This window comes from Rhinopithecus bieti, unplaced genomic scaffold, assembly GCF_001698545.2.
Source record: "Rhinopithecus bieti isolate Rb0 unplaced genomic scaffold, ASM169854v2 scaffold_18624, whole genome shotgun sequence".
NCBI lineage: Eukaryota > Metazoa > Chordata > Mammalia > Primates > Cercopithecidae > Rhinopithecus > Rhinopithecus bieti.
Window position 1 is genome coordinate 1,272,057 of NW_016809607.1, and position 26,298 is coordinate 1,298,354.

Genomic DNA, 26,298 nt, shown 5'->3' on the forward strand with positions numbered 1-26,298 from the left:
GTTAGGCTTCTTGACTGTAACTCAACTACAACCCATTCATTCAGGGCACACATACCCCACCAAGTCGCCTATTCCCATTGAAAGTTCTATAAGGCCAATCAGGATACAGAAATATAGCCTACAGACACATACCAAGGACTCTAAGAAAGTTTGTTATATCTGTGATAAAAAGGTTTTATCTGTGATAATTAAACTTATTATCAGCTATTAAAACTACTGATTCTTGATTGTGTTTAAGAACAAAATAATTACTAATATCTTTCTGTTTTATATATTATCTAGCTATATTAACATTTCTGTTTTAAATAGACTGCATTTTAGACGACAACTAACAACAGCGTGCATTAGTTAATTTAGGTGACCGAAGCCGGTTCTTTCTATCTTAATTTCTCACCCTCGTCTTAGTTATCAACACTGGCTCTGTAAGTGAGAAGCCACCCTCTTCATTTGCCAATAAGTTTGGTCTTACAGTCTGACTTGGTTAGTTGCCATAGCTCTTTTAAAAGAAGGCCATCCCTGCTCTACTTATCAAAATACAATAATGTATTGTTTAAATCAAATAAGAATGCAGTAAGGAGACCACAACATACACATGTCAGAAAACAAATTCACAGCACTAAATTAAATCGCACTCTTTCAAAAGACAGTTAATACATCTTTTGTAGAAAGCCCAGCCGCTTTCATCAACAGTCAGGGTGGTGTGCAATTTTACTCATATATATGATCTGCCAAATAAACTGGCACAGAAAGAAAAAAACAGGAGAGTGTTAATATCCTACAGAAGTAAAGATCAACTTCTTTTGTTGTCTTCTAGTTCATGAAGATAAAAGCAGAGGGGTCCTTGAAACTGTCGACACAGCCGAGCAGGCCAACTAAACAGATGCTGAACCATACTTACGGATTACTGTCATATACTAGTCCCCCACAATACCTATCATCAGTTTTTTCACTTCTTCAGATTCTTTCAATTTATGCTCTATCATTCTTGAAGTGAGGCAATCAAAACTGGATGCAGGTGTTCCATTTATAACTCCAACTTTTAAAAAACACTCCTGGTTTTCTAGTCTGCTGCTAAGCAACAGAATAACATTCTTACTGAGCTACCTATCATGCCCCACTCTCACCCGACTCCAGATTTTTTTTTTCCCCAAACAGAGGAAAGGTAAACAGGTTCAAACTTCTAACACTAGTCCAGATTGTTTTAGTACATGTGTGGGACTTATCTTAAAGACACTCTCATGCACTATGTTAAAAAGATTTTCTTATGCTATCCTACACAAGGTGTGTATTACTTTTCTAGGGCTGCTATAACAAAGTATCATAGACTAGGTAGTTTAACCATCAGAAATTTTCTTGCTTACAATTCTGGAGGCTAAAAATCTGAGAACTAGGTGTCAACAGAGTTGGTTTTCTCTAAGACTTCTCTTACTGGCTTGTAGCGGGTCATCTTCTTCCATTGTCTTCACATGGTCTTCCTTGTGTGTGTGTGTCCTCATCTCCTCTTCCTTAAGGACACCAGTCATATTGGATTAGGCTCCACCCTAATGACCTCATTTAACCTTAATCACCTCTTTAAAAACCCTGTCTCCAAATACAGTCACATTCTTAAGTACTGGGGGGTAAGATTTCAAAGTACGAATTTTGCGGAGATATAATTCAGCCCATAATACAAGTATCTGAAAGTAGATTACAGATACATGCCCTTTCAGGGGCAAATTATGTCTTTCACTTATAATGCCCCAGGGGTAAAGGATTATTATGTTTTCAACTTATTTTCAAATGGTTCAATAAAACAATTATATATTATAGTAGGGGAACCTGGGTGAAAGTACAAAAGAAATCTTTTTTTTTTTCAATTTCTCTATAAGTCTGAAATTATTTCAAAATAAAAGTTTTTTCCAAGTATCTAAAAATCTATTTAATGAGTCAGATTTATTTTATTTTTTGAGACAGGGTCTTGCTCTGCCACTCAGGCTGGAGTGCAGTGGCACAATCACAGCTCAGTGTAGCCTTGACCTCCTGGGCTCAAGTGATCCTCCCACCTCAGTCTCCTGAGTGGGACTACAGGGGCATGTCCAGCTAATTTGTTAAATTTTCTGTAGCGATGGGGTCTCGCTATGTTGCTCAGGTTGGTCTTGAACTCCTGATCTCAAGTGATCCTTCTGCCTCAGCCTTCCAAAGCGCTGGGATTATAGGCATGAGCCCCTGAGCCCAGCTGGATGGGCTAGATTTTTACAGCTCTACTTTCACGAAAATACATCATCATGTATGGTTAAAGAAGTACTTGCAATCAATGTTTTATCGTACATAATAAGAATCTTATGAATAGAGAAGAAAAGAACCAAAAAGACTGAACTTAACTCCTTTAAATCATTATAATACCTAATTATTTCCATGCCACGGATGGTAGAAGAAACTAAGCACAACTAGAGTGTCTTTCCTGTCTAAGTTCCCATCTGTTGCAGAAAGTGCTGTCTATTCAACTCTAAAAGATGCACCAATTTCAGGAGGAAAAAAAATTACCCTATTTACCGACCCATTTCACTAGTAATTCTGGGATCACACAGTAAACAGGGCATAAATCTCAGCTCAATGGTAATTTCTTCTAGAAAGGTTTCCCAATGCAGATCATCCTCCAACTAAGGACAAGCCTGTGACAATGCTAGCATATATTTGGGCTTACTGTATACCTGTTCACTCTGTCTTTTATTAATGTAATAGTATCTTGTTCTTTACTAGGCATGTATTTAATGCTCTGCATCTAATGAAATTCATGCCACTGACTCTGCACATAGCTTACTTAGTGAATTTTCTTTGCTAAATTAATAAGACATTTGTTATTTCTCTGATGAAGTCATTTTTCATTGTAATCCTAAACACATCTAAAGAAAGAAAAAGATCTCATGAAATAAATTAAGAAACCAAGCTGAACTATATTTTACTATCTTATAAGGCTAAAAATTCTGAATGACCACTGATGCAAGGAGGGACCACATCAGCATCCCAGAATTTACCTACCAGCATACAAGACAATTCTGACTCTGCCACTGTTCTATTCTCCTGACGTCTCATTCTTACTGAGTCATCAGACCTGCTGCATGCCTGGCTATGGCTAACCACTTAAGAATACATCACCTAGCTATCAACAACATATCATTTTACATGTCAAAATTATTTTGAGGATTATCTGTCTCAATGCTGCTCTCCATTACAGAATAAAATTGAGAGTAGGCCTGTATAAACTATTTGCTTAAAGCAGTTAATTATGTATTGATTCTACAAACTTTCACTTAAATGTTTCTAAATGTAATTTGAATAACAAATTGTGATTTATAAATTCAGAACAACTAAGACTTCAAACTAAGCTTGTTCATAGTAAAAAGACAAAAAATCCATTTTCCTGCAGAAGATATTTATAAAATACAAACTTAATAGTTTGTATTTTATCATGGATTATAATGTTGTATATGTTAGTTACTATGCTGTATCTCCTTACCAACTACAAATTAGAAATAATAAGTAGTAAAGAAAATCTTTGTTTTAGATAAATAGCCAAGCTATCAGAATAACTACTATTCTATGCTTTTATATATCTTATGATTTTAACTACCACATCAAGGCCACAAGACCTGAGTTCAAATCCTGACTCTATGGCTTGTGCCAGTAGGCAATTTATTAATCTTTCGAGACCTTAATTTAATTATGTGTAAAGATGAGAATACCACCAACCCTATTCAGACTGGTATAAAGAAATAATAATGCAAAATGTCTAGGACAGCCAACAGAATATTTTCAGTAGGTTTTCCCAAACTTTGGGACTAAAAATCCAGGTCTCCAAAATCCTCAAAAGCTTTATTCACTATGCATATGGACTTGTCTAAGTCTTGTAAAATGGCATAAATATACTATACTTACTAATGTAAATTATGTAAAGGCACATAAACTGTAACTGTATTGTATCATAAACTGGTCTCTGTGAGGTTAACATGCTATAATACAATCCATTATTTTGTCATACTAATTTTTGCTTATTTTAGAATTTTGTAGGGTTCAGAAAAACAGGGTTAAATTGGTACTGGATAATTTGTAGCCCTTTTAAAACAAAATAACATCTCCCAGAAAACTACAATTGTTATCTTCTTTTTCTTTTCATGTATGTCCTTAGAGCAAGCAGAGGCATTTGCAATCAAGTACTGCTCCTTCTTCAAAACAGAGTCTAGAATATGAGAATATACTGCCAGTGAATATGTGGAACGTTTAAAGAGAGACCAGTCTCCTACATCTTGCCTTCTCATTCTCTGTTTGCTCTCATCCACCAACATCATTAGGTGCAAGGTGAAAGGTGTGTATCAAAGGAAGAAGGAGGTGACATAACACTTTGCTTAAGTGACAATGGAGGTGTTTACAGATTGATATGAATACCAGTGCTGTAGCTTCTGTTTGTTTTCAAAGAAACCAGCTGATTATTTTGCCATCTCTCCTTTTTCTGATTTACTTAGTGCCCATGTGGGACTCTGGTATAGATCCCAAGGATGAGGAGATAATAACAGAAGTGAGTGAAGTATAGGTAGAAAGCAATGAGTTGGGAAGCATTAAAAGTAAACACTGCCTGGGTAAGACTTTCTCAATTTCACATTTGCCATTTATATCACTAAAATAACAGCATCTTTAATTTTAAGTCAACCATACATCAATGAAAACTCAATTTTATAGTTTTTTTCTACATATTCAATGTCAGAAAAATTGTGTAGTGTTTATGACATTTTACCAGATGGGCCAATAAAAAAATTTAATAGGAAGTAACAGAGGGTACAACCTAAATTTTATTTAATACATTCATACAATGATTTTACATCCATATTTAAGTAACTGAGGAAAACCAGAGCTTATGCTATCTAGACTTAGGTACATATGTATAAATTTCCACTCTTGAGATATGAAATCTTCTTAATCCTCACAAATCACACTTAAAAAATTCAGTCATATCTATCAGTCTGAGACAAATTCAAGAAAACTGTAGACTATTTAATAATTCTCTGACACTTAGATCACATTACTATATAACATTTCAAAAACATCTCATGGGATATATTTTCACAAGCCACCATAGATATAAGATGCCTAGCAAGTTAATTTTTTTTTGGTTTTACCCTATTTTCTTCTCAAAGGCTCATTTAATAATTACATTTAATAATTATGTGTGCTATATTTCTTATTAATCAGAAATTTTTAAATGGGGCATTTAAATCTTCCTTGCTCAGAGGATTTCAGTTTATAGTACACAGGCCCATAAAATAGTAAATGTGCCAATAAAAAGCAGGCATGGCATAATTTCAGAATGAAGAGTCCTACCCAAGAAAAGATAGCTAACAATTTTATACCCACACAAATGGGGAGTCATTTCACCACAGACCAATGAAAACACAGGCTAGTATCATCTGGCATTCTGGGACAATAATTCTTTCATTTTACAAATAACAAATCTGGAAATCTGAGACAATGTCTTCTCCTAGATTACCAAGCTTATCGCTGGCAGGGCTAGAACTAGAATCAAAGTCTTTTTTCCACCATGCCAGGTCACCTGCTAAAGTCTAGCTAAATATTCTGCCCAAAATTGAGAACAATGCCATCTTAGTTCATTCGTTGTTGCTATAACAAAACACCTGAGGTTGGGTAGCTCATAAAGAAAAAGAGTTTATTTAGCTCACAGGTATGCAGGCTGGGAATTTCAAGGCGCATGGCACTGTCATCTGCTCGGCTTCTGGTAAGGGCTTTCCTGCTGTGTCTTAACATGGCAGAAGATCAAAGGGGAAGCAGACAGTGCAAAGAGGTCAAACACAAAGGGCATTCTCACTTTACAACAACCTGCTCTCTTGGGAACCAAACCATTCCCACCAGAACTAATGCAGTCTCCCAAGTCACTGGTATATCATTTTGGAAAGGTAATTTGGTTATCTTTATTCATTTACTTAACACATATTTACTGAACGGCCAATCTTTACCAAGTACTATTCTAGATTCTGGAAACACGGCAATGAAAAAGACCGACAAGTCTTCTACCATTATATCCTAATGTGAGAAGAATGAAAATCAGCAAGAAAACAAGTATCACGTCAGAGAGTGACAAGGATGTTAAAAAGGAAATAAAACTGAAGGAAACAAACTAGAAGGGGTGCTATATTTTATGAGTGTCCAGGAAGCCATCTCCAAAAAATACGCAAGTTGAACATTGAGCTAAAAAAACGGCAGCCATAATGAGCTAGACAAACATTTCAGATAGGCAAAAGAACAAAAGCCCTGAGCTGGGACCAGGTCAGAACATTCAAGGAATAGAAAGAAAGCCAGTATGTGTGGAGCAGAGGGAACAAATACATGACAGTGTGTACTACAGGGGCCCAGTCACATACTCTTTAACCTAGCAGTACCACCTCTAGGACTCTATCCAATAGCAGTAATAGTAAGTATGTGTAAAACCATGCACAGGCTGGTGGTGAACCCCTGTCTCTACTAAAAATACAAAAATTAGCTGGGCATGGTGGCAGGCGCCTATAATCCCAGATACTCAGGAGGCTGAGGCAGGAGAATCGCTTGAACGGGCCAGGCGGAGGTTGCAGTGAGCTGAAATCACACCATTGCACTCCAGTCTGGGTGACAGAGTGAGACTCTGTCTCAAAAAAAAAGAAGAAAAAGAAAAAAAACTACACACAGAAGGATCTTAGTGCTAGGTAGTTTGTAAAAGGAAAACCACTGGAAAAATCAAATGTTGATCAACTAGTCTGTTGATCATTTGGAGAATGTTAAATAGATTATGGTATAACATATGCTATTACAGTAAAAGAGTTAGATAATATATGCACTGACCTGGAAACATGTTCTAGAGATATTATGTGAAAAAGCAAGTAGACTAATATATATGACATGATTCCATTTCTTAATGAGACTCATTAACTATGGTATTACAAATTTTAACCCCTAAGTCTGGGCAAGGATAAATACCACTTTGCTTCCCACCGCTGCAAGCAAATGTCCTCTTGCACACTATCCTCCTACCTTTCTCTAATTCGTTCCCTGCCAGCATTTTGGCTGACCTCAACCAACTGTTTCTTTCTTTTCCTGGGAACATGAATAGCATCACGAAAATTTTAAGAGCACAGAGAAGAACATTTCCTTATAATTTCAAAACACATTAGGTTTGAAATAACTTCACAATGACTGAATCAGTTCTAATGATTTCAGAGTAGTCAGATGGCATCATAAACTTGATTTAAAAATTAAAAAAACACATTATGAGTAATTAAAGAAAACTAAATATTCAGTTGGCTACTATAATAACAATGATGAAAATTATGAATTATTCTTACCTCTACTTTTGTTCGATAAAGAACAAGTCGTTTAAGGCTGCATAACTTGGCAATGTGGTTGAAAGCTTGAGGTGGTAGCTTATCACAGGAGGAGAGATTTAAGGCCTGTAGATTTGGACACATCTCAGAAATAACTTCTAAGCAAGTTTCATTAAGAAAGTGGCTGCAAGACAATTCAAGGCGTACTAATTCAGATCCGCAAACCTTCAGAAACCTGCAAAAACAACATTCCATGTGAATTTTATAAAACTAAAAGATATTTTTGCAAGAACTTTGCAATTTTAGCAACTCTAAGCAGATACATTTAAAAGGATAGATTTCTATTAGGGAAAATGTAAAATTTGTTTTGCTTAAATTCTTATTTACTGCATGCTGAAATATGAATGGTTAGGCTAAAAAAATCAACTTGAGAGGATAAAATGAATTCACATCATATAAAAAGTCAGCTAATGCTAAGTGGAAAATTAAGAAAGTTTAAGATGTATTTTCCCTACTTACCTAAAATTCACATCTGAGTTGGTAAAGCCAAAAAAAAAAAAAATCAAAACATAACAAAACTCTAATCTCTTGGGAGATATTTCCCCCTCAACAGTACCTATCCAATACTGGATAATATATTTTGAACACTGCACATAAAAGTGACAACTTTAATTAAGTAACCTCAAAACAAATCAGACTAGGCTCCTCTCAACTCAGAAAATGTCTATGTGGGTTTAACTAGAGCACTGTTACGGTCCTTGCAGCTGTTACTATTTAGCAGCTAGACTGCTTGATGTTGAAAACATTCAATTGCAGCTTCACATAAAATATATATAAATCATCCAAGATGAAGGTCACAAAATGCTTTATCAGAGCAATTATCACAATATTTATCTCAGTTACATGATAGCTGGGGGAAAAATAGTCCTGTCCATGATCACCACCTGAAAACAATCTAAAAGTAAACATGAATCTAGGAGTATTTGAATCCATGAAACTTTATCAACTAAGCAAACTGAACCCTCTTAACAGTGCACCAATTATGGCTGTCCAGGTCTCTTGACATAATCTTCCCACCAGTGTCACATCAGCAATATACTGTTAGTCAATTTATGCCACGTCTTTATTCCTAAATGATTTAATGAGCTTACAAGTACACATACAAAATAAAATTGACTAAATCAGATTAGTTGTGTAAATAAATCACGTAACACTGGTTAAAAGATGTGGTTTTTTTGCATTGTTCTACTAGTTCCTAGCAGAGACCTTGGAAAAGGCATTTACCCAAATCTTAGCATTTCCTCAGCTGTAAATGCAGACTTGAAGTATGTAACAACATTCACCACACTGCCTAGTGGAATTGAAGCTGAAATACTATGCAAATGCAGTTTTTAAAGGTCAAAGCACCCCATAAACATTAAGTATAAGTTAAATCTTGGCCAATTCACATTTAAACAATAAAAAAATTCAGTTGCTGCAAATTTAAATATTGTAAATAACCCAGTAGCCCGCACATCTTATTTACACCTGAACACCCGTTTATTCTAAATTCAAACTTCTATTACTTAATTTGTGACATTTCATACAACTGCACACTCCTTCCTCAAAAGTCTGACACTCCTCACGTAACTGCCTCTCTTGGATCTCCTCCAACTCCTCTCACTGCTGCTTCCTTTGCTAGCTGTATTAGCTAAACTGCAGTTCGCATGAAGCACATTCATTCATTCATTCATTCAACAAATATGCACTGAGCTTCTACTATCATCCAGGTAGCAGTCTAGGCACTGGGGAGATAGCAGTGGACAAAACAAAATCCCTGCTCTCATGAAGCTTACTAATGTTTTGAAGAGAGAAGAAGATAACCAAATGCGTAAAGTAAGTCGCAAATTCGTGAAAAGTGCCCAGGAGAAAATAAAAGCAGGGAAGCGCAACAGGAAGTGTCAAGGATGGACAGAGTAGTCAGAAAAGCTTCAGAGATGTGGTGAGTAAAACCCTGAAGGAAGCGAGAGGGTGACAAAGCAGGTATCTGGAGGAGGAGCATTCTAGGCAAAGGGAATGGCAGTCCAGGGCAGGATAACAAGCTGAGTGAAGAACAGTGAGATGGGGGATACAGGAGGCACAAAATGATGGAGAGATGAGTAGATCAGAGATGAGGGACAGTTCACATAGTGTATGTCACTATAAAGACTCTGGCTTTATACCAGAAAGCAAACTGTTAGCAGACAATAGGAAACTTCCCAAGTTGATTTCATGAATGATAGAATTTGAAAACCAATGAGATAAAGTCTATACCTATACTACCTTTCTTTCTTTCTCTTTATCAAGAATCCTGTATTGATATTTTTACTCTGAGATTATTTGATTAATACCCTCATATTATCTCTACTTAAATTTTCAAAATGTATACTACCTACCTTTTCATATCTACATCCCAAGAGGGCAGAGACAGTAGCAGACTCAATTAGCTGCACACAGCTCTTACTTCTTTCCTTAATGCTCCTGATGCAGGTTTTATTTTAATGCATAATTACATATATGTATTTATTCATCTCAACTGTGCCACTGATCATTTGAAAGGAGAACTCAGTTTGTTTATTTCCTGCAGTCAATTCATTCTACATTGTGCTCATAAAGTATTTTCTTACACTGAAGATTTTATGAGAGGACCTAAGTTCATATAAACAATCCCAGACTAGTCTCCTGCTATGAGAAAAGGAATCTCTGGAGAGAAAAATAAATTGCTTATCATTATGAGGTGAATTAATTTGTCCAGAACAATACAAGTACATAAGAAGTAATTTACTAAATGGTAACTTGCACCCTAAAATAATTAAGATAACATGAATGAACAATTTGAGTCTACTTATCACAAAATAAAAGGTAATAGTCCTCAGAAATTGCCTGAAGTATAAAAAGTAAGAGAAGAATTAGATATAAAATATCTATGACTTCTGAATTCCTAATCTCATGGTTTTTAGCTGACCCTCACCAAGTTTTCTAAAACAGTAAATTCGGGATAATCTTAATCCCAAATAACTTGGAACATTATTTAACATAGTGATCCAAAATAAAGCCATTAAAAACAAAACTTCTGCTTAATTGTATAGGGGTACTATCCAACAATGATAGAAAGAAGGGAAGGCCAGGCGCGGCGGCTCCAGCCTGTAATCCCAGCACTTTGGGAGGCCGAGACGGGCAGATCACGAGGTCAGGAGATCGAGACCATCCTAGCTAACACGGTGAAACCCAGTCTCTACTAAAAATACAAAAAAAAAATTAGCTGGGCATGGTGGTGGGCGCCTGTAGTCCCAGCTACATGGGAGGCTGAGGCAGGAGAATGGCGTGAACCCAGGAAGCAGAGCTTGCAGTGAGTGGAGATCACGCCACTGCACTCCAGCCTGGGCGACAGAGCAAGACTGCATCTCAAAAAAAAAAAAAAAAAAAAAAAAAAAAAAAAAAGAAGGGAAAAGAACATCTTAAAATGGTCCCTACTTTCTAGAGTTGACAATCTAAGATACAACTGTATAAAATATAGGCAGGCAACTGAATAAATATATTAGTAGGAAATAAGCTCTTCATATCATAAAACTTTAGCTCTATGTCAAAATACCTAATAAAGTTCTCGAATCTAGAAAGCATCCAAGAATGTTTCCTAAAGGAGTGAATATAAACTACTGAGAACAAGTAAGAGGGGTTTAGAGTAAAAACCCACACATAACTGAGGGGGAGATCAAGGCCATTCAGCAACTATTTGAAGAAAAATGGTAGGGAAACAATGAATCTAAGGCTTTTTGAACAGAATGATACAATTAAGTTCTAAAGCACAAACAGGCAGGCAGGCAAAGGAACATCTAAGACTTCAGGGAACCATATTAGAAAAGCGGAATTATAATAGATGTGATTTTAATGAGTAATGATATGCATGAACAGCACTCAAAGTAGCAAATCACAAATCTGTAGCTAGATTAAGATTTTAATAACTGATTAAAAGTTTTAAGTTCTCTTTATTCCAATGTAACCTATTTCTCTGCTATGATGAATAATAAAATTCCTAAAAGTTATTTAAAATCCAGTTAAACAGTTCTGACTTGTAAGATAAGGCTTTTAAGCAACAAAATAAACTGCATCAAACTTTTCCCAAAGATTTGTTCAAAAAACAGCTCATCAACATTGGTCTCTAGTTTTAAATTTGCTTTTCTTCTTTAAAATATTACAAATAAGTCTTCTTCATAGTAATGAGCATAAATAGACCATACTTAATCATAGATTGCTCATTAATAATCAAGCCATGCATATTTATTATTTATTCTAGGAATGCTGCCTACAAGCCATAGTAACTATCAATTCAGCCGTCAAGTCATGGGGGCCAACAGTAATCAGTAGGGAAAACTTCAACACGCCCTGCCCAAGAAAAGGTTTTCTCTCACTCTTACTTCAACTTTTTCTTTTCTTAATGGGAATAGTGACTACACTTAAAGGAATGCCATCAAGATTTATGATTTTACTGGCTGAAATACTACAGTAAAATATAAAAACAAATCTATATATGGCTTGTTCTGATTATTCAAACTGCTCTACAGCAACTACCCTGGGTGAGTTGAAAATGGAAGATAAATGGTGGGTTAGAAGTAGACAGAAACTCTAACTTTGCAAAAGATCTTTACGCATTACTAGTACAAAAATTTTTTAAATGGCATGGCTAAGTTTTCTTCTTATAACTGATGTTTCTTCTCATGCGCTAGAAGAAGCTACATAAAGAAACTTAAAAATTGATTAATATTAGCTTTATATTTTACTCATTATCACAGTCATATGCAGCACTTTGCCAGTGAAGCTGGACTTCAGTCATTCATGACCAATGTTTTCTTTAATGTCTATACTTTGTTACTACCCTGTTACTCTGTTTATAAAAATAAATAAGGGATATGCTTATATGTTTATCTTAGTATCTTTATCTTCTCTGTAGCCTGAAGGCAGGAACTATATTATATATCTCATGTGTCTCTGTATACCATCAACACCCACTGAAACTCCTTGCACACAAAGGGTGAAAACAAACATTTAATAAATTCTTTTTTTTTTTTTTTGAGACGGAGTCTCGCTCTGTCACCCAGGCTGGAGTGCTGTGGCCTGATCTCAGCTCACTGCAAGCTCCGCCTCCCGGGTTCATGCCATTCTTCTGCCTCAGCCTCCGGGGTAGCTGGGACTACAGGCGCCGCCACCTCGCCCGGCTAGTTTTTTGTAGTTTTTTTAGTAGAGACGAGGTTTCACCGTGTTAGCCAGGATGGTCTCGATCTCCTGACCTCGTGATCCGCCCGTCTCGGCCTCCCAAAGTGCTGGGATTACAGGCTTGAACCACCACGCCCGGCCTTAATAAATTCTTAATAATGGAAAACATTGGGAAAGAGCTATGAGGGTGATTAAAATACCCCAAAGGTCTATATAATGTAAAATAATGCTTACTGACACCACTTGTTCTATCTGTTCTCATAGTCAATTAGTCTTGGTTTATGATAATGTATGCTCTAAATATTCACAGCCTTCATTAGCTTCAGTTCTTTCTTAGTCCTATTAGCAGAGAAAAGAATTTGAAATGTGTGTGTTTGGGGCAAGGGGAAGTAGAAAGGACTAAACTCCGTTTCACTGGACAGCTGCCAAATATCTAGCAATGAACCCCTTCCCCTGGCTCAATTTCTGGCAGAAAAGAAACTCAGTGCATCCACGGTTTCAACACGTGCTACTAGACATTACTGCTTGGTTTATTTTTCACTCTGATGCATAAACTATCAAGGTCAGTATTTGGAACACATTGTTACTATTTCAAACATCATTACTTCATTTAAATCTAACAATATCAAATCTTTATTTCTGGAACTGCATCTTTATTTTTATAATCTGAGTTAAAAGGAAACAAGGCTCTACATACGAATTTCTAATTCATAAACCAGTGTTCTAGAATGTATTCACTGGGGATATGTGTAGGGATTGCTATAGTTCATTTTTCGTTTTTAAAAATAGAATACATGAGTATTCATTAATTAAAATAACAGAAAATTTCTCTAAAGTTTCTACTCCTTCATTATTTAACTTCGTGAAAATGCTGGGATTATATTTAACATACCATGACAAAAACCATGATCAAGGTTAGGAGAAAAACTCCTGTTTGTAGCCTAAGAAAAATGACTGTGGTATTACTAAATGAACATGCACTTGTGCAAGCTTTCAAATACTTAACAGGTGACATTTAATAGTAAGGAAACGAAATGCTTAAATAGAAAGGAGCAGAAACACCTGGGCAGGTCTGCAAGTGTGGTCGCCTATTTAGCATGCAATTGCATTTTCAACATAATTAGTTTAAATGAGCTTCTAAATCTGGGTGATGTATTGCACATGTAATTAAGATTTAATTAAAAATGTTCTATAATAAATTGTTTTCCATTTCTGACAAATCACATTAGAGAGGTAGATTTTGATTTGGAAATAGTTTTTAAAATGTGTTAATCATCTGTGCTGAAAATATGAGAAAGNTTTGTACTAACCTGCTAAATCCTGCAACAGAGATGAAGCCTCTATTGCCAGTCCAAGATAAATTAAGCCACTGGACAAGAGTGCATCGAGACTGTAGAAATTCCAAAGAAGTGTCATCTAGTTTTGCCCAGTATGGTTGCAGATTGAGATGGATGTATTGTAGAGGATCACAGCAATGCTGGCTCAGTAGTTTGCAAGTCTGTGCTAATCTACACAGGTCTGGTAGTGTAAGATGATTCAGAATCAGTTGAATAAGCTAAATAAGACAGAGAAACCAAGATCGTCAAGAATGAAAAGCAGTATCATTTTATGAAACACATAACATGATCTAATAAGGAATAAAATGTCATACATTTTATAACAATATTTTCATATAGTAAATAAAAACATTCAACAGAATTATCCAAAGAGAAGAAATCATGCACTCATTTGACTATAGTACATTTCAAGACTGTTCAAAGTATACTCAGCACATATTGCCTACTCATTTTCTTAGGTGCAAAGACACATTTTGATAATCTATTGAATAATACAATTTGTCATACTCAACATCACTGAACAGCTACTACATGCCAGACACTGGGGACAGAAAAGAAAGAGTACCTATTCTCAGAGTGCTTACAGTCCAGTGGGGATTGGTAAGGACAATGATACATTTTAACAGTTTTGACAAAAAGAAACACAGAATGCTACTAAAGCCTAGCAGGCCTAGCTCCAAAGTGAAAGTGTACCTGTGCTAGGAACACTCAGCTTTATATATATATATAATATATATACTGTTAAGTTCTGGAGTACATATGCAGAATGTGCAGGTTTGTTACATAGGTATACACGTGCCACGGTGGTTTGCTGCACCCATCAACCCATCACCTACAGTAGGTATTTCTCCTAATGTTATCCCTCCCCTAGCCCCCTAGCCCCTAACAGACCCCAGTGTGTGATGTTCCCCTCCCTGTGTCCAGGTGTTCTCATTGTTCAACTCCCACTTATGAGTGAGAACATGCAGTGCTTGGTTTTCTGTTCCTGTGTTAGTTTGCTGAGAATGATGGTTTCCAGCTTCATCCATGTCACTGCAAAGGACATGAACTCATCCTTCTTTATGGATGCACAGTATTCCATGGTGTATATGTGCCACATTTTCTTTATGCAGTCTATCATTGACGGGCATTTGAGTTGGTTCCAAGTCTTTGCTATTGTGAACAGTGCTGCAATAAATATACGTGTGCATGTGTCCTTATAGTAGAATGATTCATAATCCTTGGGGTATATACCCAGTAATGGGATTGCTGGGTCAAACAGTATTTCTAGTTCTAGATCCTTGAGAAATTGACACACTGTCTTCCACAATGGTTGATTAATTTACATTACCACCAACAGTGTAAAGGCGTTCCTATTTCTCCACATCCTCTCCAGCATCTGTTGTTTCCTGACTTCTTTTTTTTATTTTAAATACACTTTATTGTGTATGTTTTAAGTTTACATCATAATATTATGGGACAAATAGGGTAAAATGGTTGCTATAGTGATGGAAATTCACATATATTGGTGCATATACTTTTTTCTTGACCTCTTGTCAAAATTCTCTTAAGCTAAAATTTACTTATTTAACACAAATCTCTGATCCAATACAATTGTATTAACTATAATCCTCATGTTATACATTATATCTTTAGACTTGTTCATACGACATATCTGCTATTTTGCATGTTTCGACCTATAATACATATACCATATACTCATTTCCTCTGGCCAAATACCCCACTTCTAGTTGCTAATGTTTTATTTTATTTTATTTTTTTTTAATTGCAAAAGTAAGATTATTATTATTATTATTATTATACTTTAAGTTCTAGGGTACATGGGCATAACGTGCAGGTTTGTTATATATGTATACTTGTGCCATGTTGATGTGCTGCACCCATCAACTCGTCAGCACCCATCAACTTGTCGTATACATCAGGTATAACTCCCAATGCAATCCCTTCCCCCCCCCCCATAATAGGCCCTGGTGTGTGATGTTCCCCTTCCCGAGTCCAAGTGATCTCATTGTTCAGTTCCCACTATGAGTGAGAACATGCGGTGTTTGGTTTTCTGATCTTGCAATAGTTTGCTGAGAATGATGGTTTCCAGCTGCATCCATGTCCCTACAAAGGACACAAACTCATCCTTTTTTATGGCTGCATAGTATTCCATGGTGTATATGTGCCACATTTTCTTAATCCAGTCTGTCACAGATGGACATTTGGGTTGATTCCAAGTCTTTGCTATTGTGAATAGTGCCGCAATAAACATACGTGTGCATGTGTCTTTGTAGTAGAATAATTTATAATCCTTTGGGTATATACCCAGTAGTGGGATGGCTGGGTCATATGGTACATCTAGTTCTAGATCCTTGAGGAATTGCCATACTGTTTTCCATAATGGTTGAACTAGTTTACAATCCCACCAACAGTGTAAAAGTGTTCCTATTTCTCCACATCCTCTCCAACACCTGTTGTTTCCTGACTTCTTAATGATTGCCATTCTAACTGGTGTGAGATGGTATCTCATTGTGGTTTTGATTTGCATTTCTCTGATGGCGAGTGATGATGAGCATTTTTTCATGTGTCTGTTGGCTGTATGAATGTCTTCTTTTGAGAAATGTCTGTTCATATCCTTTGCCCACTTTTTGATGGGGTTGTTTGTTTTTTTCTTGTATATTTGTTTGAGTTCTTTGTAGATTCTGGATATTAGCCCTTTGTCAGATGAGTAGGTTGCAAAAATTTTCTCCCATTCTGTAGGTTGCCTGTTCACTCTGATGGTAGTTTCTTTTGCTGTGCAAAAGCTCTTTAGTTTAATTAGATCCCATTTGTCAATTTTGGCTTTTGCTGCCGTTGCTTTTGGTGTTTTAGACATGAAGTCCTTGCCCATGCCTATGTCCTGAATGGTACTACCTAGATTTTCTTCTAGGGTTTTTATGGTATTAGGTCTAACATTTAAGTCTCTAATCCATCTTGAATTAATCTTCGTATAAGGGGTAAGGAAAGGATCCAGTTTCAGCTTTCTACTTATGGCTAGCCAATTTTCCAGCACCATTTGACTTTTTAATGATCACCATTCTAACTGGCACGAGATGGTATATCATTGTGATTTTGATTTGCATTTATCTAATGACCAGTGATGATTAACATTTTTTCTTATGTTTGTTGGCTGCATAAATGTCTTCTTTTGAGCAGTGTCTGTTCGTATCCTTTGCCCACTTTTCGATGGGGTTGTTTTTCTCTTGAAATTTGTTTAACTTCTTTGTAGATTCTAGATATTAGCCCTTTCTCAGATGGATAGATTGCAAAAATTTTCTCCCATTCTGTAGGTTGCCTGATCACTCTGACAATAGTTTCTTATGCTGGAACATTCAGCTTTAACGAGTCAGGGGCAAACCAGGTGAAAAGAGAGTCTAGTGGTAAAGACTGTGTTATGAAAGCCTCACAGAGGAGCTTGGGTTTATCCTGAAAGCAATAAGGAGTCCTGAAGGGTTTTAAACTAGAGTGACATGTTCACATTTGTGTTTCAGAAAGAACATTGTGGGAGTGCTACTGGAAGCAAGGGGGCAGGAAGAGAAACCAGCCATGGGGCTAATACAGAATTCTAGGAAATAGGAAATAAGGGGTCTGCTTAAGGCAGCTGGCAGTGATGATGGAGTAGCAAACAGATACAAGAATTATTAAGAAGGCAGAATTCAAAAGATTGCTTTCTCTAAAATTATCTTATTGAACTACTGCAATATTTATTTTTTCTTAACAGTTGGGGGCTTCTAGTTTCAAAGAACTACTGCTTAAATAGCCTATTCTGAACTAAGAACTATAAAGAAAAAGACACTAAATATTTGCTAAATGTTAAACATCTTATTTAGATGAGAGAGGGGTTTTTTTAATTTAATGTATTTATCTAGCTAAATTTTTTGTTTTGCAATTAACCTAAATGCTCTTCTTCAATTTATTTTGTTATCTAGGCTCAGTATTAATTTCAGTCAGGATTTCACTGTTTTAAGTCAAAATATCACAAAACACAGAGTAACAACAATACAATCTTTAAAATAAGTTTAAAGAGGATGTAGCCAGAATCTCCTTACTCCTGATGTTTCTTAGTAATTTTCTACCCAGTGACTCTCCAACCTGCTCCTTGGCTATTAATTCCCACTTGCCCATGCTGTTGAACCCAATCTCCCTCTCACACTGCAAAATCCCATTGTAGTGGTCCCTATACCTAGCACGATTGAATAATTTTTCTTTAACAAATCTCATCATCCAGATACACCTGTTGATGTGTAAAATATTACACGAACAAAAATCAATAATTTCAAGTAAAAAGTAAACCCAAACATTGAAGAAAGGTCTAAAATGAGAAGTTTCTGCCTCTCTACACTCAGTTCTAACCATCCCTCTCCCCGAAGATAAGCATTGTTAAGTTTTTCTGATCTCTTCCAAATAAATGTATATGAAATTCTGTTCTTGAATTTGCACTAAAACAATGATACTATATACACCATTCTGCAACTTGCTTTTCTCATGTAATTATATCTTGTACATCTTTCTATATCTGCACATACAGACCCACCTCCTTCCATTTCATAGAAGTGACATAATTCAACTAGTTTCTCATTGATGCATTTCCTGCTTTTTTTCCTATTGCATATAATACTGCAATATCATTGTGTGTATGTACCACGCATGTATGTTCATCTTGGCAAACTTTGAAAATATATTCTTATAGTAAATTACATGCATTTAAAAGTTTTGATGGAAGTGGAAAATTGCCATTCAGAATGTTCACCTCAATTTATATATCCACAAAAATTGTATGAAAGTACCCTTTTGTGGCCGGGGCAGTGGGCTCACACCCTGTTAATCCCAGCACTTTGGGAGGCCCCCAAGATGGGCCAGATCACGAAGGTCCAGGAGATGGAGACACCTGGCTAACATGGTAACCCGTCTCCTTACTAAAAATACAAAAAGGCGGGCCCGGTGGCTCAGCCTGTAATCAGCACTTTGGGAGGCCGAGAACGGGCGGGGAATTCACCGAGAGGGTCAGGAAGAATCGAGACCAATCCTGGGGCTAACCAGTGAAAACCCGTCCTCCTACTAAAAATACAAAAACTAGCCCCGGTTGCGAGGGTGGCCGGGGCCACCTGTTAAAGTCCCCAGCTACTCCGGGAGCTGAGGCCGGGAGATATGGCGGCAAACCCGGGAGGCGGAGCTTGCAGTGGAGCCTTTGAGATCGGCCCCCACTGCAACTCCAGTCCGGGCGACAGAGCGAGATCTCCGCCTCAAAAAAAAAAATACAAAAAAAAATACAAAAAAAATCAGCCGGGCATGGTGGCAGGTGCCTTTGGTCCCAGCTACTCGGGAGGCTGAGGCAGGAGAATGGCGTGAACCCAGGAGTTGGAGCTTGCAGTGAGCCGAGATTGCCCCCCTCCCCCCCAGTTTGGGGGAAAGAGAAAAACTCTTTTTAAAAAAAAAAAAAAAAAAAAGTACGCTTTTGCTTCTATCCTAGACAACACTGGTGTCAAAACTTGTTTATTCCAAAAGGCAAAAAAGGAAGAAAAGGTATAAAAGTGTTTTTATTTGTTTCTTTTTTTTTTTAACGACATAAATATAACAGCTTCCCAGAGGAGTTGTCAATACATTTCCCTCTATCCTCTTGGCCTGTTCCTGGACTCTATTTTGTTCCATTTATCTATATGTTATTTCTCCCATATCAACAGTCTTCCAAATAAAATAACTAGGTTTTTTAAAGTGTATGTGTTCGAATGTTGTGGATTGTTTGGCTGCAAATGAGAATCAGGACTAATACCCCTCTATCACTCTTTTCCAGAATTTTCATGAGTATTTTCATATTTTTAGGCAAACTTTTCAATTTAAAAAAATTCTGCCAGCATTTTAATTGGGACTTCATTGAATACACTAAGGAAAACTGATATTTTTACTTTATTATATTTTCCTACTCTAGGGCATGTTCTAATTTTTTAGCAAAAGTAAATTATCTGTAAAGTCTAAAGTATTTGTAACTCCCCTTGACTAATTTGACTGTATACTGGACCACCCTGAAGACCACTGGTTGAAGGGATAAAATGCAAATCTCTTGGTGAAACCCAGACAGCCCTCTATGATGCAGCAGAATAGACTCCACACTGCCAAAGACAGGGAGTCCCAGTCACTGTCATCTATGTACATGGAGCTGTGTACTGAGGCAGCCCTGAGCCTCCATCCAATTCCATCTCTTACAGTTTTCCCTATCAAAGCCTATGTTTTGGCCACACTGAAATACTGGAGTTCCCAAACAAGTCACACAGTTTCACTTCTCATCTTTGTACCTTCTCTTCCCTTTGCCTAAAGTGTCTTCTGGCCTTCATTCAAATTCTATGGGTCAAGCATTTTATCAGGTCTGGAAAAAATTCAATAAACTGTTTAAGATGTATTTGCTGAAATTAAACTTCTATTTTACAGTTTTTGCAAGTGGGTAAGAATCAAAGCAGCGATTCACTCTACTCCAGATGAACTGCTCCCACTGCTGCCACAACAGACCCTCCTCAGAGCCCTGAGGAGCAACACTGTCAGTATCTCATGCTCCTCTCGTTCCCCAAACCCAGCTTTTCCTTCATCTTTCCTCCCGCCTCCCAGTAAAGGCCAGTCTTGTCCAATCTGTGAAGCTGCCTTTCCATCACATGGGGTCTGGGTGGGATCCTGGTCCCATGGCTTAAAGACCAAATTACCTTGGACACTTAAATTCATCTTTATGTGGCAACTTTAGCTACTTCACAGGACGTGCCATGGCATTTTAACTGTAATATGTTGGAGAGGCATTATAGCTACTATTACTCTAACACATTCAAGAGGCTACCTTATTGTTTCATGAAAGTTAAGCTATTTGTGTTATTTCCATGAAATCTGAAATACCCATCAATTTGGAGGAGGGATATCTCAGTTGGTTAAAATTTGAGTCCATAAAGTTTTCTTAAAAGGAAAACTGATTATACATTTTTAGCCACACAGTAGTTTTCAGTGGGAGACAGAAATGCTTGGCCCTACTCTCACCCCTAGGAATATTTCGAAACTGGTGGGGAGAGGTTTTGGTGTCACAAGGTCCTGGAATGCTACTAGCACTTGACATCTGGGAGCCTGGGATGCTAAATATACCTCAGAAACACCCCAGTAGGGACACACTGAAAACAAGACTTCAGACTAAACACATAAAAAAGTATTAATAATTCCAGGCCGGGCGCGTTGGCTCACGCCTGTAATCCCAGCACCCTGGGAGGCCGAGGCGGGCGAATCACGAGGTCAAGAGATCGAGACCATCCTGGCTAACATGGTGAAACCCCATCTCTACTAAAAATACAAAAATTAGCCGGGAGTGGTTGTGGGTGCCTGTAGTCCCAGCTACTTGGGAGACTGAGGCAGGAGAATGGCGTGAACCCAGTAGGCGGAGGTTGCAGTGAGCCGAGATTATGCCACTGTACTCCAGCCTGTGCGACAGAGTGAGACTCCATCTCAAAAAAAAAAAAAGTACTAATAATCCCAAGGTAAAAGCACTACCTGCCTAGACCAAAAATTACAGTTAGGAGAACACAGAATGGAGTTAGTATAGGAAAAAAAAAATGACACTAAGAGAAACTATGGATTAAATAGAATAAGCATTCATCTCACAATCTTAATATTCTTATTTTTAATAGCAAATCATCTTTAATATAACTAATACAAAGTTAAGCATGTATTACCCATACTTAAACTGTGTAATATGAATTAAAGTGGATTGTTACTTATTACTGATTTTTGTATTTGGTTATTATTAGCAATATGAAAATATATACTTAATAGTTTATCCAGAAACATTAAAGCCAAACCAAAACAAAAGTAGTGAAATTAGTTAAAACATGATTTTGTCTAGTTTTTCCAAAATCAAAATATACAACACATCAAATTATATATACCTTACCAATGCTCCATTACCAATACTCAGTAAACATTAATATCTAAAGATTAAAAATCTATAGTGTTTTATCCAATACTGCTGCTAAATATTTTTGGCTTACCTCATAAGGTAGTTTATCAAAATATCCATTATTTGGCCCTTCCCTGAGGACAGCACTGCTAAACTTTTTGTTAAGATTGTCCATTCCACAACCATCCTTTTCTTCATAGGCATCGTCTTCTATATCATTCATGTCAATAAGTGAAGTCTTGAGAGAAAGCACTGGCTTGTCCTTCACACCATGTAGCACAACTGCATCTAATTCAGTGTAATAATCCAGAAGAGAACTATTTACTTCCAGTCGTATAAGATTTGTGGGAAAATTTATCTGCTTAATACAAGGTTTAAACTGGCGAGCTTGGGAAGCATTCAACTTCGTAGGTCTCTCTGACCAAAGAATCTCCCATCTGCCAAAAAAAGAAACTTCCCTATAATACAGTTTAGAATGAGATCTACTGGTCCCTTAAGGTTATAGCCCCATGCCCAATATGTCACAGTGTGAAACAAAGTAATCAAAATAAATAGAATCCAATATAAGTATTGTTCCCAAGATATAAAAAACTTTAAAAAACCAAATGCCACAGACCTTATTACTTAATTTATTTTTATAAGTCCCCAAACAGTCCTTTTTTTATAGATTTCACATTGGTCAGTTTAAAAACTGGAACATGTAGTTAGAGGTAGCTGAACAACATTCCATTTTACAAGATAAGTAAACCCAAAGTAAGAATAAAACACACGAAGATGAAGCTCTCCTGTGTACACGGCTTAAACCAACTGCAGAAACTAAACTGATCATTTTGCTTCACAAAGGTCTCCTACTCCAGCCTTTCCATTTCTGTCACTAGCCTCATATAAATGCAAAATTTTCATATTCTTTTTCTCTTTATTTTATCAAATCATGAAGTTTCATCAAATTTTTCAAGAAAGTGTTTCTTATATATGCCCTTCTCCTGAATTTCCATTTTTGCCATCTTTAAGTTATTCTTATGTCCTTAGTATCTAGCAAATATCTAAACACATAAAAGGGGAATAACATTCTCCTATTCCTCCAAATGAACTCCTGCTTCCCAGCCAGATTAATCATTATTTTCCATGCAATAAACTTACTTCCACCTTTATGTCTTTGCTCGTGTTATCTTCCTCCCCAGGAAATGCCCAACCTACTATTATCTGCCTATCTATTCTTCAAGGCCTAACTTATCTCCATATAAGTCTTCTTATAGAACTATTTTCCAAAATTAAAGATTCTTCATAATCATAGTATCATCAGGTACTTAATATACTCATATGTCAGTTAACTATTTCTCTAATATTGTTTCTAATAGAGAAGAGAAAATTAGAAACATTTAAAAAATACTTCAATTATCATCCTTCCTCTATTCCTAATTATTTACTGTGGCTAGTAAAATTTTTTAATAAAGATTTTACATCAAAGAATAAGAATATTTTAAGTCTCTCAATATACACTACAAATTGCTTTCAAAAAAGCTTATGCCAATAGTACATAAGAATGATCACTGAAAGCATTAAAAATAATCTCTAGTTTGATTGTGAGCCATATTTCCTTATGATGTAATTTGTAATTCACTGATCACTAATGACACTTAATTTTTTTATATACTCATTAATTACATGAGATTTTTTTCCACCAATAAATTGTTCGTTTATTTTCCTGGCCCAATGACCTACTGAGATCTAAGTAAAAACTGATCATGGCAAAGCATAGAGGAAACTGAAAAAAAAAAAAAAAAAAAAAAATTTGAAATTCAAGGGAGAAATCAGAGCCGAAACTATAGAAGCCATCAACATATAGGTACTCCAACTGTTTTTAGGCCCAAGAAGGGACCAAGAAAAGTATATAGCCACAATCTTGGAAGAATGGAGAGGGAAGTATGGCAATTTCCACCTCCAGGAATAAAAGCAAGCTCCAAAGGAATTCTAATAAACATATAACGAAGGGAATCAGGAACCACAGAACAGGGAACTTTAACAGCAGGGACTTTTATTAAAGTGTCTAGAACGTTTAAAATCCCATACTTGTTATTTTTGCTGATTCTCTCCTGAAATGTAGGAATAAAATGCCTCAAACATAAATAGCCTGTGAGTACTTGTATTCAGAGGCAACAATAAAGTAGCAATGGAGAAATTAGTTACACCCTATAACCAATCTTGCAAGGCAGGGAAAGAGTTCCAAAGAATAGAGCAGGCTGTGGCAGGTTTAATGAGGAAAGAGAAGCAGGTGGGTATCTTCTTCCAGTGACAAGGCAGAAAAACAAACCTGGAGTGCCAACCTGAACCTAAGAAGTGTCCCTAGAGATTAGCTTGTAAAATCAAAGGTTCCTAACAAAGGAATTGATTTGAATAACTCTAATGTAAATATATGCAGTAAAACAGAGCTAGTCATATAGGTGCTGGGGAACAGAAGCATGAAACATCTACAACAACACTGGTGAGAAAATTCAAATTTTGGTCTTACTCTTTCGTCACTACTGCAAATTGACACCAGACAATGCTGGAGGAACATCTCCAAGAAACAAGGACCCCTCAAGACCCTGTGAAATAACCACCTATACTGGTTTACAGCACATGTGAACCAAACCAATCTTTTTGTTTAGTTTCAATGGGGAGTTTTGTGAGGCCTAAGAAAAACACTGAAAATATAATATAGAAATAACCTCTGCCAAGTTCTTAGCAATAAATAAATATGCACACAATACAGGTCTTCACGTATAATTTGAAATGCATTATAATGTAAATCAAATTAAAAAATTATAAATATAAGTAATAAAGACATTGATTAGAACATAAATATTCCATTTTAATAATGTATTAATAATCTACAAAACTCCTCTCTAGCTACGTTGCAGAACACGCAAAATAGACAGGGTTGAGATGATGCTTTAAACCGACTTCCTTAACATTTCTAGTATGTTTAAACGTATTAGAATTAATGTTATTTTAGTATCATTCTTGCTTCTGACTTCTATATAGCATGAAGATTATTTAGTTACACATATATCAGAAGCTGCAAAATTATACTTAAAGTAGAATATCAGGATCGTACCTGTCTTTAGAAAGATTTAAAATATGTCTAAATATTAAAATTTGCAAGTAAATCATTAGTTTTATATTTTACTTTTATTTTCTTGATAACCTAAAAGCAACAAGAAAAAAAAAGACAAAAATTATTTCTAGGTCTGTGGACACTTGAATTAATATTAACTATGAGACCAATACAGATTTTCTGCTCTCTGCATTAAAGTTTTTGTTTAAAATTCCCCAACAGAGCTAAATGTATCATTTCAAAGTTAAAAGAGAAAGGTATCTATCTTACCCAACAAGAGAATATTCTAATTTCTTTTATTCTGGAAAACTAAAGCCAGAAAATAAAACTAGTCAGTGACAACAAGAAAACAAACATAAACACATGCACATGTACACAGGGGTACACACACATACACACGCACAAACACACACACATTCTGGAGAAAGCCCGACTCTTTTAATTCTCTAGCCCCAGGGCAGAGTTGATATGATTAAACTCCTTTAAGTCATGGCCTTTGTAATATGTACATTTACATGTTTAGTATTATGCTCATACACTGTATTTATCTACTGGACAAATCTGACAAACTCTAATGTACTCTTTAAGTATTTTAAATCTCGAGTATCACATGTGCAAATTTCAGCCTAGAATGTCTTTGAGACTAGGCTTACAGTCTGCATGTGGAGCACTCAATTCTGGGATGGTAACCAGCACAGCCCATTTAATGTTCTTTCTGTTGATTGTACTGGATGACTACTATGTGTCCAGTGCTCAGAAACAATAAACCATTCTCTCTATGACTGTTGACTTGTTGTTATACCACTGAGAAACCTTCTCCAGGGCAACCAGGAAGCAGTGAGTAGATGAGAGGAAGAGAGATGTTTCATTAATGGAAACCAAAGAAAGCAAGTTTTCTAACCTGTATTGAGGCTTGAAGCCAGGCAGATGAGTACAAAAAGGTTCCCTGCAACCAAAATTTATCCTAGCCAGTAAGTATATCTAGCAGCCAGCAAAGAAAGTTATCTTGCCAACCCTGTTCCATTTCACTAGCTGAAAGTAAAGGAATAGTATAGGAAAACAGAAATAAAAGTAAAAAGTATTCTGACAGGTCTATCTATTCACTCCCTGCCTCCCAGACCATTTCTAATTGGAAACTAATAAACTAGCATGTACTTAAAAAAAAAAAAAAAATTAACTAGCGAAGAGCTTGGTCAATTCTGAGTTAAATGACAAAATCATGTTTCTTGGCCCACAGAGTCGAAAGGACCAGGTCATGACAAATTTGTGAAATCGTTACTTAAGCAACTCGATTTGGTAGCAAATTCTATGAAAGCCTCTTTTTTTCTCCCTGCTTTCTTATTTCAATATTATATA

At 36.3% G+C, this 26,298-nt stretch overlaps 1 protein-coding gene across 1 annotated transcript in view; it reads right to left on the reverse strand.

Moving 5' to 3' along the window:
* The window catches only part of FBXL4 (F-box and leucine rich repeat protein 4), a 75,595-nt gene that overhangs the window by 18,343 nt on the left and 30,954 nt on the right, over positions 1 to 26,298 (reverse strand). The window contains exons 5-7 of the mRNA XM_017889833.1: positions 21,937 to 22,282; positions 13,880 to 14,124; positions 7,362 to 7,575 (exon numbers count right to left, since the gene is read on the reverse strand). Coding sequence (XP_017745322.1) covers positions 7,362 to 7,575; positions 13,880 to 14,124; positions 21,937 to 22,282 — 805 coding nt within the window. The remainder of the gene's footprint in view (positions 1 to 7,361; positions 7,576 to 13,879; positions 14,125 to 21,936; positions 22,283 to 26,298) is intronic.